General features: G+C 46.2%; 1 protein-coding gene across 1 annotated transcript in view; it reads left to right on the top strand.

Moving 5' to 3' along the window:
• The first annotated feature begins 6 nt into the window (after positions 1–6).
• The window catches only part of GALNT12 (polypeptide N-acetylgalactosaminyltransferase 12), a 26,651-nt gene continuing 11,354 nt past the window's right edge, over positions 7–15,303 (top strand). The window contains exons 1-5 of the mRNA XM_015560486.1: positions 7–155; positions 8,086–8,255; positions 11,630–11,819; positions 13,884–14,069; positions 14,410–14,440. Of these exons, the coding sequence (XP_015415972.1) occupies positions 14,038–14,069; positions 14,410–14,440 (63 nt within the window). The 5' untranslated portion in view covers positions 7–155; positions 8,086–8,255; positions 11,630–11,819; positions 13,884–14,037. The remainder of the gene's footprint in view (positions 156–8,085; positions 8,256–11,629; positions 11,820–13,883; positions 14,070–14,409; positions 14,441–15,303) is intronic.

Raw genomic sequence — 15,303 nt, 5'->3', positions numbered from 1 at the left:
GGCGCTTTGGGCGCGCGGGGCGAGGCGGTGGGGCTGCAGCTGGAGGGCGAGGAACTGCGGCTGCAGGAGGAGAGCGTGCGGCTGCATCAGATCAACATCTACCTTAGCGACCGCATCTCGCTGCACCGCCGCCTGCCGGAGCGCTGGAACCCGCTGTGAGTCCGCAGGTGGCCGCGGAAGCCTTGCCCGCGGAGTCCGGGCACCTCAGTTTCCGCATCTGTGGAGTGGCCTGGTGGCCGTGGGGCTCAACATACCTGGGGGTTGCGCGTCTTACTGAGTCTTTCTCGGGACTTGGCCGTGGAAGGGTTCACATGGGGGGAGGGGCGCAAGAAAGTTTTAAAAAATGAAGACAGGAAAAATGTCAGAAATTGAGGAATCTGTTCCTATGTGGTCTCTCGGCTCTCTCCCTCTTCAGAAGGTCTGTCATTCGGTCCAGAAAAGTGGGGATCGGGGCTAAGCCGACAGGTTTAAGATGAGACCCCCATTGGGTGCCCTTCCTGGGCCCCACAGCACCCTCAGTCCAGCTCTGCCAGTATCTTCCTGCCTTTGCAAAGCCAAGGACTCCTGGGGTTCAGGACAGGCCCCTTTTAGTTATGCGTGCGCGTGGGCCATGAAGGATTCCAGCCACGTCAGAGGCTGCAATCCACCTTCCCTCTCACCTGAGCGTTAGGAGGAGGAAGGCAGGTAGGAGTGGCTGGTGGGAAGGGCGCCTTCTGGCTGTGGTCGAGCCCACTGCACTCCTGTGGGTGGTGCAGGCCCAGAGCCTGGGTGGTCAAAGGCCCAATTCCTACTGGGGCTGCTGGCTGGGCGCTTGGTGCCCACTGCCCAGGTTTCGAGAAGGGAACACGCTGGCAGGAGGACAGCCCTTCTGGGCTTCTGTCTCTTTTCCTCAGTTGGTGGGAATCTTCCAGTTCCCAGCTTGATCCCCTCCTTAAAGACTGAGGAAAAGAGAGCTCATAGTTGGGCAGCCTGCTGTGTGTATCAGGCACCTGCTACCCCTCCCTGATCCTTGTCTTTCCTAATTTACAGGCGTAGAAATAGGCCCAGAGAGGATAGGTGACAACTAGAAAGTGGTGGAACTTGGGAGGACGTGACCCTCTTGGTTCCCTTGGCGCTGATTTCCGGATTTAAGGGACCTGCTCTGTGGATCCTTGGCCGGAGAGAGCATGAATGTCTGCACGAGGTGGCCCTACCTCTGCAAAGTTTGGATGGACTTGCACCTCCCTATTTTTTGGGATCGGTTCACGTCTAGCCTCCTGCTTTTGCCTGAGGCATGTTCTCTGTTAATCTTTTTGAGAAGTTTGTTGGGATTAGTAGTTCCCTCCACTTCATCCAAATGGCTGAATGCATGTTTATCTCTTTGAAACCCAAGGGTGCTCAGTGAGTAACAGTCTAGGGCAGTGGTCGGCAAACTATGGCTTGCGAGCCACATGTGGCTCTTTGGCCCCTTGAGTGTGGCTCTTCCACAAAATACCATGTACGGGCGCACACATACAGTACGATTGAAACTTTGTGGCCCATGCGCAGAAGTCGGTATTTTGTAGAAGAGCCACACTCAAGAGGCCAAAGAGCCGCATGTGGCCTGCGAGCCGCAGTTTGCTGACCACTGGTAGGGGAAGCTTTCTAGGGTTCAAACCCAGCCCATGTGAGACAAAATTCCCACTCTTTTGTTCATCAGCCCTGTGATCTTAAGCAAGCTATCTAGCTTCTCTGAGCCTGTTTCCTTAGCTGCAAAATAGGGAATGAGTAGCCCTGGCTGGTGTGCGCAGTGGGGAGAGTGTTGGCCTGAGAACCAAAGGGTCATGGATTCAGTTCCTGGTCAAAGGCATGTACCTGGGTTGCAGGTTCATCCCCAGCCCCCTCATGCAGGAAGCAATCTCTCTCTCTCTCTCTCTCTCTCTCTCTTCCCTCCCTCTCCCTTCCTCCCTCTCTCCCCTTCCTTCCCCCACCCTCCCTTCCACTCTCTCTGAAAGTTCTTGGGTGAGGATTAACAACAACAAAAAATGGGGACTGAGTAAAAAGACCCAACCTAGGCAATAATAAAGCACCTAACACCTGGGAACACACTGCACTCAGTTCTTGTTAGTTTTCCTTTCTTCCCTGTTGCTAACAACTTACTCAGGAGGCCACTGCTAAGAGTCGTCTAGGGATTGGTCATAAAGTTTTTCTTTTCTGGATTCCTACTTCCTTTATTGTCCCAGTTGTGAAATCGCTTTGGGACACTGTGGATGACCTATGGGCTATGGTATCCTGTCTCCATGGTGACGCAGCTGCCCTGTGTCCTATCAGGATTTGCTTATAGATCCTGCTGTGGCATTGACCCTGGGAAGTTAATCCAAACCCAGCATGATAAGGAGTCTGAATACCTCCAGCCTTTAATTCTTGCTGCAAGGCCTGTTGGGTTATTCTCGCCTAGCTGGAGAGAAAGGTATGCTTATCTGTGTTGGGCTCAGCCCCGCCAGGCCTTGAGGTATAACTTTGGTGTGGCCAATAGTGTCAGGGCCTTTCTTGGTGACTCACTTTTATAGTTCATACAGGGGTGAGGACTTAATCAGGCTCTTTAGATTTAGCCTGATGAATGGCAGATTATGAGTTCACTGTCTGGATGGGAGATTTGGTCCCTTGGGATCTAATTAATAAGCAGAGGGGTTGTTAAGAAGCTTGAATGTTACAGGAAGGAAGGCCCTGAGGCAGCATCCAGTCTCAACTAAGAGAAGAAGCCAAGTTAACACGCAGATCTGGGGAGAGCTGATCTAGAACCTAGATGTTTTGGTGTTTTTTTAAAATATATTTTATTGATTTTTTACAGAGAGGAAGGGAGAGGAATAGAGAGTTAGAAACATCGGATGAGAGAGAAACATCGATCAGCTGCCTCCTGCACACCTCCTACTGGGGATGTGCCCGCAACCAAGGTACATGCCCTTGACTGAAATCGAACCTGGGACCTTTCAGTTCGCAGGCCGACTATCTATCCACTGAGCCAAACCGGTTAGGGCTAGATGTTTTTTTTCTATTGTTAATCCTCACTCGAGGATGTTTTTCCATTGATTTTTAGAGAGAGTGGAAGTAGAGAAGAAGGGAGGGAGGAGAGAGAGAGAGAGAGAGAGAGAGAGACATTGATGTGAGAGACACATCTATTGGTTGCCTCCCACATGCTCTGGGACCTAGGCCAAGGTTCAAACCTGACACCCAGGTACAGTGGGGCCTTGACTTATGAGTGTCCTGACTAACAAGTTTTTCGAGATACGAGCCGTCTCTCGGCTGATTTTTTGCTTTGAGTTGTGAGCTAAAATTCGGGTTACAAGCCAGCTTCAGATACCCCACCGCTAGTTGGCGCAGCGAACGTCACAGTGAACCCCACATCAGCCTAGCATCACGTGTCTCACTCGTTCACTTTATGATTTGACATACGAGTAATTTGAGTTACGAGCTCCGTTATGGAACGAATTAAACTCGTAAGTCAAGGCCCTACTGTATGTGCCCTTCCTTGACTAGGAATAGAACCCGTGACACTTTGGTACATGAGCCTATGCTCTAACCCCTGAGCCACACCAGCCATGGTTAGAACTCAGATCTTTTATTCTCTCCTCCCTTTTGGTTGGAGTCAATTATCTGTTTTAATTATAAAAACAATAGATGTTCAAAAAATAAAAATCACCTATAAACTTACCACCCTGGGGAGAACCACTGTTAACATTTTGCTGTCATCCTTCTAGATTTTTCCAGGTATGGAAATAGATTTTGAAAATATACATATGGGCCCTGGCCAGTTGTTCAGTGGTTAGAGCATTAGCCCGTGGACTGCAGGGGTCGGGTTCAAATTCCTTCAGCTTTGATTCCAGACTGATAGAAAAACTTAGGAGTGTTGGTTCTAATTCCTTAAAACAGCGGTTCTCAACCTATGGGTCGAGACCCCTTTGGGGGTTGAATGACCCTTTCACAGGGGTCACCTAAGACCATCGGAAAACACATATATAATTACATATATTTTTGTGATTAATCACTATGCTTTAATTATGTTCAATTTGTAACAATGAAAATACATCCTGCATATCAGATATTTACATGACGATTCATAACAGTAGCAAAATTACGGTTATTACGGTTATGAAGTAGCAAAGAAAATAATTTTATGGTTGGGGGTCACCACAACATGAGGAACTGTATTAAGGGTCGCGGCATTAGGAAGGTTGAGAACCACGGCCTTAAGACTTGTTGTAGACCCCAGCTCGTCTGAGTCTAATACTTTACATGCCAGTGGATTAGAGCACAGCTTTATTTTTGTTCGTTATACCACCGAATCGAGGAGGAGGTGGTGGAGGATGACAAGCAATCCTTGCATGGGATATAGTTTAGGGTTTGTAAAACCCTTTAACAACTCCCATATCATTTGAGCATAGCCTGGAGAGGGAACTTTGACTCTGAGATGGCAGCCGGCCAAAGTGGGAAGCCAGATAGCTGGGTTTGTGGCCTTTGGAGACTTAAAAAGATTGATTTCAGAGACCATCCCCAGAACAATTAAATATAATTTTCTGTGGGTAGAACCTAGGGCTAGGCTAAGGCTGATGTCAACTAGTGTTGAAAGCTACTGGCTGAGAGCCTAAAGATTTCTCACTCAGAAGATTAGGGGTGGGTGCTTTGGAGGGTGTGGGAGAACACCAGAAGTAGACAAAGTGGGGATTAAAAGCAGACCAAGTGCAGTTGAAACTAGTGATGACATCACAGTCATTGGAAGGTGTGCCACAAGTGAGTGATTGCTAACAATTTTGCACTCCCAATATTTGCCGAAAGTTTTCGTTTTCCTAGGTCAGAGAAGCCTTGAGATCATCGCTAGAATGTCATTCTCATTTGTGTTCTGACGCATTTAGCCAGAGAGAAAAGTTGAGTGACAGTGCGTTTTCATGGGCACTTGGGTGAGGATGCCACACATAAGAACATCGGGCGTTCTCTGGTTAGGAAAGTGTCTAAGTAATATACAGCTATTGGCATTTTTTAAATGTTTGCTCTGGTTTTAGCCTTATCAATATTGTCATTGCTGATGTTACTAAGTTAGGGATCAGGATTTGGATGCTGGGATGACAGTCTCGAAATAGCTCAAAATAGGTAATTTAGCAAAAGTGTGTCTTGTGGGGGTTGGCAGGAAGGAATTGGTTAGAATTTCTCGTTTTGCAGGGAGGTATCCTGCTTGTCTATTTTGATAACATTATCTTTGGAAAAACATCACACATAGTGTGGAGATTAGACTGATGCTTTTTTTGCTTCTCCAAAAAGGCTGTAAACTGCGAGATATTTTATTCTTATTAGATTCATCATGTGGCCGTCAGAGTGGCACCTTTTCTTTGAATCAGTTCTTTAAGTTTAGAGCGTGTTTAGTTTTCCCACTCACGCTGTGTAATTATGTTTGAAGTGTGTCTCTAGCATGTTGAATTTTGTGTTTGTTTGTTTTTAAATCCAGACTGACAGTCTTTGACTTTAACTAGATAGTCATGTTCATTTATATTTATTGTGCTTATTAGTATTTTAGGATTTAATTATACCATCTTATTTTATGCTTTCTTTTTGTTATACTTTTTCTCTCTTAGGGGTCTTTGGGTTGAAAGTGACTGAAAACCCAATGGAAACGGACCTAAATATAAAAGAAAACATCTATAGTAGAAAAGTCTGGGATGAGAACTGGGTTCAGATTATTTTGGGCCCTGGATTCAGAGATTCATTCAATTGATATCATCAGAAAATGTTGATGGTCAGGCCTGGGACATTTGACCTTACCAGAGGACTGTGTGTATGCAGGCCTGGGACATTTGACCTTACCAGAGGACTGTGTGTATGTAAATATACGTGTGTGTGTGTGTGTGTGTGTGTGTGTGTATGTGTGTATCCACACAGACGGAGAGTCCAGGAGGCATAGTTTCTGAAAGAGAAATCACAGTGCAATACTGTGAAGAAAGGAGGAAGAAATCTGGGCAGATAAAACACACCAGTGGACATGATGACCTCCCTGGCCTGTTCTATAAAGAATATGAATTTTCAATGTGATAACCTGAAAACAAAGATAAAAACTCAGGAGGCATTTACTGCACCCATTTCATTCGTCTCCATACACTACATAGACATGTATTGTGTTAGTGGAGATTAAATGGAATAATGCATGTGAAGTCTTATACTGCCTGTCACGTAGTAAGCACCTAATATGTGCTACTACCATTACCAGGTACAATGCGAGGCATGCTGGATACCCAGAGAAAGAGACAGTTCCGCCACTGCCCTCACAAAGCACATGGTTATACCAGAAAGTTAAGGAAAGGATGGCTTATGTGAGTCAGCAGTGAATTTGGCTCTGAGTTTCCTTTTTAAAATTATTTATTTGCTTGTTTATTTATTTATTTATTTTTATTGATTTTAGGGAGAGAGAGAGAGGGAGAGGGATAGGGAGATAGAAACATCGATGAGAAACATCAATGGGCTGCCTCTTGCACGCCCTGCACTGGAATCGAGCCTGAAACTCGGGCTTGTGCCCTGACCAGGAATCAAACTGGTGACATCCGGTTCCTGGGTCGATGTTCAACCATTGAGCCACACCGGCTGGGCTGCTCTGAGCTTCCTTTTGTCCCCGAGGCAAAAATGGAACCCTAGGTGACTCAGAGTTGTTCTCATCTAATTGAAGGATGCTCAGCTTTTTATCAGCCAGGCAAAGGGGAAAGTATTTTTTGTGAAAACATTCCAGAAGGGCACGTTGAGCAGTCACAAAGGAGAATGCCTCTAAGGGATGTTTTAAAGAAAGAAGGAGAAACTACCAGGCCCAGAAAAAAAGGAGAGGCCAGAATATTAAATTATTGTTCATTGAAGACATTTGCTATGGGGAGCTAAAGAAATATGATCCAGCTTTTAAAAAATAATCTCTTTTGTGATTATAAGAATGATGCATATTCATTATGGACCAATTTTAGAATGCAGGAAAACTTAAAAATTAAATAATCAGAAATAATCTACTGCTCAGAGATAACCATTGTTAACATTATGGCATATTTCTTTCTGCTTATTGCTTATGTGTGAGCATGTGCATACACACTTTGTTGTGTATAGAACTGGCATTATGCTGTATAGATTGTACTCTGTGTTTTTTAATTAACAATATAATGTTGTCATTGTCTTTTATTGTTAAATATCCTCTGAAGCTGTGGTTTTGGGTGGCCATGTAGCATTTCTTCATGCAGCCATGCTACGTTTTATTTAACCATTTCTTGTTGGGCATTGAAATTGTCAATAGATTTTTGATATTATAAGTAATGTTGCAAAGAAAAATTTTTACCACAAGCCTCCTTTAGGACATTTCTGATTATTGTCTTAGATGAGAAGTTCTTAGATACAGTAATAGGACATCAAAGAGAAGAGAAGCATTTTAAGGCTCTGAGTGTGTGTTGCCAAAGTGGTATGCAGCGTTCTTGTGACTTAAGGGGACTCAAATAGAGAGCCCGCCTAGACAAGCGAGAAAAGTGGCCTTGGGCTTTGGGTTGTCACAGACCAATGGAAACACGAAAACAAAAATTCTGAGGAGGGGCTGACATCCTGTCCCAACTCTATTCGGCCCAGCAGAGCTTTTTCCGTCCTCCTGCTTATTATTATGAGAAGAAATACATTTTAATCCAGAACAGTAGGGATGTGATTTTAGACTAAAGGACAGTTCTTTAAATCGCATCAACTTGATTTTCGAAAACCTCACTCTCTCTCTCCCTCTCTCCCTAAAATTAATAAAAACATATCCTTGGGTCAGGATTAAATAAAAAAAAAAATTAAAAAAAGCAGGCACATCCCATGCTGTAAAGTTTATACTGGCTGTAGTGGGAGACCTCAGTCTCTCGCTCCATACACCTCTCCATAGGCTAAGAGCAGCTCCATCCTCACTGCGTGGCTGCTGGCTTTCCTCAGAATAGATGGTCCATGGAAGGGAAAAATATGAAAATCTCACTGTCCCATGACCTGGTCTTGACCTATGTCCCCTTCACCCCATGCCCAGCACCCGCCTGGCCGGGTACACACACAGTCAACAGTCGGTTCTCCATTCCTGAAGTTGTGTTGTATTTGCAGGTGCAAAGAAAAGAAATACGATTATGATCAATTGCCCACGACATCTATTATCATCGCATTTTATAATGAAGCCTGGTCAACTCTCCTTCGTACAGTTTACAGTGTCCTCGAGACGTCCCCAGACATCCTGCTGGAAGAAGTTATCCTTGTGGATGACTACAGTGATAGAGGTAAGCCCCTGACATGGGCTCTTGGTGGGGCCTAGCTTTCCATGGCAGTGCCTGGGAGGTGAGAGTGCGATAGGGCCTGGTAAGGACAGGCCTCCTGCATCCCCCTGTGTCCGGCTCCTGCTCTTAGGGAGCTCAGAGCCTGGAGGAGGGACACAGATGTAATGACTGAGGGTTCTACCACATGGTGCTCCAGGAAACATGGGAAAGGGACTCACTGTGCTGGGTGCTCAGGATGGGTGGTTGACCTTCCTGGTAGCCTCAAAGGTCGAATAGTTTGTGGACAGCAAAGGAGGAGGGAGGGTGTTTCAAGTGGAGGGCATAGATGTGGAAAGGCTGGAGGTGCAGCTCCGTGTGGATTGTGTAGGACCTGCCAGTGGTTCAGGAAGGATGGAGGGCCAGCTGCTTGGGGAGAAGTAGGGAGAGGCAGGGAGAAGAGGTGGAGAAGGGTGCAGTGAGAACACAAGGCCAAGGAGCTGGGACTTTGTTCTAAGGGCAGGGAGAGCCAAGGCAGGGTTTTAAGCAGGAGAGCTGATGGGGAGAATCCCTCTGGGCGGGACTGTGGAGAATGGTGTACAGAGGAGCTGGGTCAGGAGGCCAGGGGGCTGTAAGGGTGGCCCAGGTGAGAAATGGAGGCTTAGAGTCAGGTGGTGGCAGAGGAAAGGGAGGGGGGTGGGACTAGGGGTGCTCGAGTGGTGGCATCCACAGGGCCGGAGACTGGCTGAGGTGCAAGGATGACCCGTGGGCTTCTGGCATGGGTCCCCGGGTGAATGGTGGTGCCATCTTAGAGCTGGACAAGCCACCCAGGACAGGAGGAACGGGTCTGGGAGAGGAAAGGGGTGTCTGATTTTGGATGTGTTGAGTTTGAGATCAAAAGGGGCAGCCCAGACAAAAGAACTGAAGCCAGGGAGAGGTGTTCCATGGACAGGGTGTTCAGCGTCCCTGCAGGCCTGACCAGTGACCTAGGATCCAGCCATTCACATGCAGCCCAGGGCTGGTCCTTCATTATTCAGTGAACAGTTTTTGAGTTTCTACGGTGTGCTGGGTGCTGTTCTAGGCCCTGAGGATCCCTGGGCAGCAAGACAAGTCCCTGCTCACTTGTCTTTCTCTGAACCTGTTTCTCATGGACGAATGGGTTTATCCACAGCTGCCTCAGGGTTGTGGTGAGGAGTAAATGAGATCAGGGATCTGTGCACATGTACAGGACAGACCCTCAATGTAGCAGCAGCACAGAGGAGGCACTCATCCTCATTTCCTTTTGTTCCTTCCTCCCTGTCTGTGTCGACACTGTTCTGGCTCATACTGCATGGGCTTAAATCCACTCCAACCCTTCGCAGCCATGCAGCCTTGAGCAAGGAGCTTAGCCAGTTTCAACCTTGGCTTCAGCCCCCGTTTTAAAATATATTAATGTAATTCATTAACATAGATAAAATAAAATAATATTTCCTACCTTGTAGGGTTGTTGCAAGGGTTAAGTGAGATAAAGCAAGGTACCAGTGCCTGGTATAGTGTTAGCACTTGTTAAATGATAACTTCTGTTTTTATGCAATACTAAACTAGAAAGTGCCAAAAATATTTCAGCAATGTCTTTATTCAGAAGCAAGTAGCAGATTTAAAATGTTATCTTTAGGGCACTCACTAGGATTGATGGGATTCTGGGGCAGGCAGGAGCACGGTCCGAACCCCTGCCAGCACAGCTCAGTTCCCTCATAAACGTGCTGCAGGGCCACAGCTTCCCTTTCCCATCCTGGTAACCTGTAAAGCAGGTGAGATGCTCACTCCACCCATAATGGAGGTGAGAGTCCTGCCTGCCTCCTCCCACCCTACCTGCACTGTCAGTCTGAGCTCCAAGAGGCTGACACCCCTTGAGGGTGTGGGAAGACAGTTCAGCAGACAGAAGATTGAAGCTGACCAAATCCACAATGAGTTCAGGAGGCCACAGGTGCATTTTTTGGGGTATTCACTGGGCACCGTCATAAGTTACCTTTGCGTGGGAAGTCCTCTGCCTTGCGCCTACCATCAACTTACTTGCAGTTATGTTTGGATTGAAAAAAAAAACAACTGATGAGTGTTACCTTTTTTTTTGGTGGCAAGAATATTTTCACAAACTATGAAGCCACCTAGAACATTTTATAAAAATTTCCCCTTTCTTGATGATTGAAGACTTTGAGACAAAGCCCATTTGATGTAGAGAAATTCTCTCATTTTCATTTTGCCCTAGGGGTGCCCACCAGCCTCCACCTGACCACTGAGGGGTGTGAGTGGGGCCTCCAGCCCTAGAGCCTGTGAATGGAGTCGGGAGTCTGGGGTCAACACTGGCTGTGGGCACATCCTTTCAACTTTTAAGGACTCATTTCCTCTTTAGCAAAAGAGGATGTTCTCCTGATGAGTTGTAGATTTCTTTAATAAAGTTCAGAAGGTGCACAAGAAAGCTCTGGGAAGCAGTGTTAAGCCTGTGGACTCAAGGAGGCAGAGTCTGTGGGTTTAAATCATGGGCCCTCAGCTCACATGCTCTGTGACCCTGACCTTGACAAGTTCCTTAGCTTCTCTGGCCTTAGTGTTCTCATCTATAAAGTGGGAGTAATAGTGGTACCTACCTTGTAGGATTGTTGTGAGAATCATGTAAATCACTTAGCAATGAGCACAGTCGGCCCTCTCAGGCTAGCTGCCATTGTTATGACTACTATTACTGTGTCGACTGAAATATGCTACTGAGAAAATTTACATTAACAGAACTATGATAACATCATATAATAAAATGTGCATTAATAGAACTATAATAATATAGCTATAATAACAAAACTTATATTAAAACTAGAGGCCTGATGCATGAAATTTGTGCAAGAGTAGGTCTTCCTTCCCCCGGCTGCCGGCACCGGCTTCCCTCCGGCACCTGGGATCTGGGCTTCCCTTGCAACCCTGGCTTCGTCCAAAAGGACTTCTGGTCTAATTAGCATATTATGCTTTTATTAGTATAGATTATTCCATATAAATTAGAAGTTTATAGCATATTGCATAATTAATTAACATAAATTAACAAATTTATATTAACACAATTTTTCAGAAAAATTGTGGTCAGATGGTTGAGCTTTTTATTTTTAAATGTTCATAAGTCAAGGTGTAATGTATTTTGGAGGTAACAGTTTTATTGAGATATATCTGCCCATTTTAGGCATTTGGTGGTTCTGGAATTCCTCCTCCTTAGCCTCCCCTGGCCTTTGGGGTGCTTTCAGCCTTGGCTCTGGGTGAGGTGAGCATGTTCCAGGTGGCAGAGCAAAGGAGGCTTATGTCTGTTTAGTTTTCTTTTGGGGACAGGGTGGCCCTGGAAGGACCTGGCTTGGGGTGTGTGTCCCTCATTGTCCCACTTGCCTCCCCAGAGCACCTGAAGGAACGCCTGGAAAATGAGCTGTCAAAGCTGCCCAAGGTGCGCCTGATCCGTGCCAACAAGAGGGAGGGCCTGGTGCGAGCCCGGCTGCTGGGGGCTTCCGCGGCAAAGGGCCAAGTGCTGACCTTCCTGGACTGCCACTGTGAGTGCCACGAGGGGTGGCTGGAGCCACTGCTGCAGAGGTACGTGAGCCGTCCATGTGGGGAGAGTCCCAGTGCTACACAGAAGCAAAAACAGACTGATCACCACGTGTGAGCGGTCATGGGGCGCCTGGGTTCAGTGGCTCCTTGGACAAGCCCTCTGTCACTGGACAGTGTCTCTCAGATGGTCCTAACCAGGAACATAGCCCATTCTTTTCATGGGCTTTTGGAAATAGGTGTTCTTGGTTGCCATGCCCAGCGGGTAGTGCTCCTGGCATTTGTGAGCTGGGAACCAGGGATGCCAAACATCTGCAGTGTGTGCAACCTGCACAGCAAAGGATGGTTCTGCCCAGATGCCAGGAGTGAGTGCCTCTGTGGGCACTCTGCTACTCGGCCTGCACGTTCCATAACCATGATTCAGAGTCCACTCCAGTGCTGGCTCCCCAGTTTCCTCTTTCTTGTAAAATTTAGGCTACCTGTGGTTCCAACCAGCTTGATCACAAGTCACAAATTCTTGGGGTCTTTGCTAGCAACTCTGCAGCATCTTTGAACCTGCCCAGCAGGTCTGCCTTGTCCCTCTCACCCCTTTTAATAATGCCCTCAATTTATTTAAAGAATTGGGCATTGGTAGTACTCACTCTGCAATTTCCTGAATTTAGTGAACTCAGAAGCTTGATTTTTTTGTCTCACATAATCCATCCTGAACAGTGCGATTTTCCCCAAACTTGTAATTCTTACCTCAGTGTCATTCATAGTGTCATTCATTTCTGGTGTTATTCTAAAAACCCTTATAGCTCAAGTTTGGTGGATCTCTGTTTCCTCTCACCATTGTTTTGTGTGACTCTAATGATTTTTAGGTATCAGATTCCAGATAAAAGACCCCAAAATGTAACCCAGAGAAATCTAGTGTTCACACATGGTCCAGTCTCAGCTCATCTTTCCTCATGTGCTATCAAATGCAAAAAAACACACAGTCTAACAGCAAGCCAGAGGATGGTTGGGCTTATAATAATGATTGTGGAGGAACTAGCTAAAGCATCCACACAGGCTGATGCCTGCAACAGAAAAGCATAGTGTTTCCCACTATGTGTAATGTTTCACAATAATAAAAACGAAAAGAAAGGAATAGCAGTTGTTCTAGGTTCTCTGCCAGCCATCTCACGGACACCCCCATGTTAACCCTATGTGTATATACAGGGTGGGCAAAAACAAGTTTACTGTTGTGAGTACGTGAAACACAGAGATTATTCTTGTATTATTATTTATTAATTATTGTATCGTTTTCCATACAAACAACTCTAAACCTACTTTGCCCACTCACATTGGGCCCTGAGAGGTGAGATGACTCAGCTAATGTTCACACAGTGAATAGGATTAGAATTTATATTCTAACTCCAAAGCTGGCCCTTTGGTCTGGGGGCATCTCTGCACAGGGAGATTATTATTTCTTGACATTTTTAAAAATATATATATATATTTTTAAAATATATTTTTATTGATTTCAGAGAGGAAGGGAGAGAGGGAGAGAGATAGAAACATCCGTGATGAGAGAGAATCATTGATTGGCTGCCTCCGGCAAGCCCCCTACTGAGCATCAAGCCTGCAACCCAGGCATGTGCCCTGACTGGGAATTGAACTGTGACCTCCTGGTTCATAGGTCGACGCTCAACCACTGAGCCAAGCTTAATGTTTTTTGATTAATTGTGATTAATCACAATTAAATAAATGAAGGAACCTTTTGCAGTCTTGAGAAATTGAAAATCTGCTTTCTCTTTAAAAAAATTACCTTTGGTTTTTCACACGTCTTGACTTTCATAGAGGGAGTCATGGTTAGTGGGAATATCCATAGATAGAATCAGAACATTAAAGCTGTGGGATGTTTCATTTGAAGGTCAGAATCCTTGCTCCCCGCTTTCCCCTAAAAAGCCCCCAAGGTGGTCACCTGCCTGACATGGCTGCAGACACCTGGAATGAGAGAAGCAGGTCTTTCTCACAGGGGTGTTCCTCCTTCCGAGTGGAAGGGTGAGGGGAGTCCATTCCCAGATTTCCTAATGGTCCTCCCGTACCCGTCCACATGGAGAAACGGGGTGTCCTCGGTGCTTGCAGGATCCAGGAAGAGGAGTCGGCAGTGGTGTGCCCGGTGATTGATGTGATCGACTGGAACACCTTCGAGTACCTGGGGAACTCGGGAGAACCCCAGATCGGCGGTTTCGACTGGAGGCTGGTGTTCACGTGGCACGTGGTTCCTGAGAGGGAGAGGATGCGGATGCGGTCCCCTGTCGATGTCATCAGGTCAGGGGTCGACTTCTTTGAGCGAGCCTCATTGCATCTGGCTAACGTGTCAGTGAAGGCCCTTGGGAGGGATGGTGGGCTGTTTCCCCACCCTCGTTTACACACTTATCATGCACAGAGTTATGTGCTTGCCTGTTGAGATGTCTGTGTGCTTCCCCAGGGCCCGGACTGTGGGGAATGGCTGTGCTCCCCAGCCTAGCTTAGTGCTGGGCAGAGCCTGAGCTCAGGGTACTCTTTAGAGATGCATGACTGGACTGAAGGGCTTGTGGTGGGAAAGGAGTTCAGCTAGTAGTGGTTTCCCGCTGCTTGCATGGCAATATGGATCTCAATATGCTTCTAGGTCTCCAACAATGGCTGGTGGGCTGTTTGCTGTGAGTAAGAAATATTTTGAATATCTGGGGTCTTATGATACAGGAATGGAAGTTTGGGGCGGAGAAAACCTCGAATTCTCCTTTAGGGTAAGTATTCCGGTCTTCTCTTTGGACTCATTCTTAGCCTGTTTTTTTTTTCTCTCTCTCTTTGGGAATGATGGGATTTTATGAGGTCCTGGTACATACACTTTCCCTCCACGTTGGTAATTTATCCAGAAATTCTGAAAGATGGTAATGGCATAAGCATTCTATAAACATGCTTGCCTTCTTGTTTAAATTTTTAAAAATATCTACTTTTAAATAGATTTGGGGTAGGCAAGGGCCTTGCAGGTCACCTGATTCTTTGCTCTCACTACAGCGGGAAGAGCTGGAGCCAGAGAGGGGAAGTGACTTGCTCAGGAGTGAGTGGCAGAGACTAGACTAAAACTTGGTCCCTGCCTCCAGAGTCCATGTTTTGGGGACTTGGTTTGCTTAACTGTTTATGAAGTGCCTCGTTATTTAGCACAGCAACTTTCAAACCTGGACACATACAGAATTGGTGGGGAAGCTTATTAAAAAGGCAGATTTACAGGGACCGTCTCCAGAGAGTCAGGCTTGATGGGTTTACTGTTGGGACCGGAAATGTGCCTTTTGTAATAAGCCCATCTGCCGATTCTGCTATCTACGACTCACAGATGAGGCCCCTTGGAGAAGCCCTAAGCTTTTCAGTGGGTTTTCCAGTTAACTAACCTTGCATTGTAAGCATCAAAACCTTATGTTAATGTAAGCTTTTTAATAGAAAATTTAAATAATATTTTATATGGTTTCCTGCTTAAAAAGAGTTACCTAACGAACAAGAATTTGGCCTACCACTGAAGACTCAC

This window comes from Myotis davidii, unplaced genomic scaffold (genome assembly GCF_000327345.1).
Source record: "Myotis davidii unplaced genomic scaffold, ASM32734v1 scaffold534, whole genome shotgun sequence".
In the NCBI taxonomy this organism is placed as follows: Eukaryota; Metazoa; Chordata; class Mammalia; order Chiroptera; family Vespertilionidae; genus Myotis; species Myotis davidii.
The sequence above is the reverse complement of the archived record's forward strand: the minus strand, read 5'-3'. Positions and strand labels throughout refer to the sequence as shown.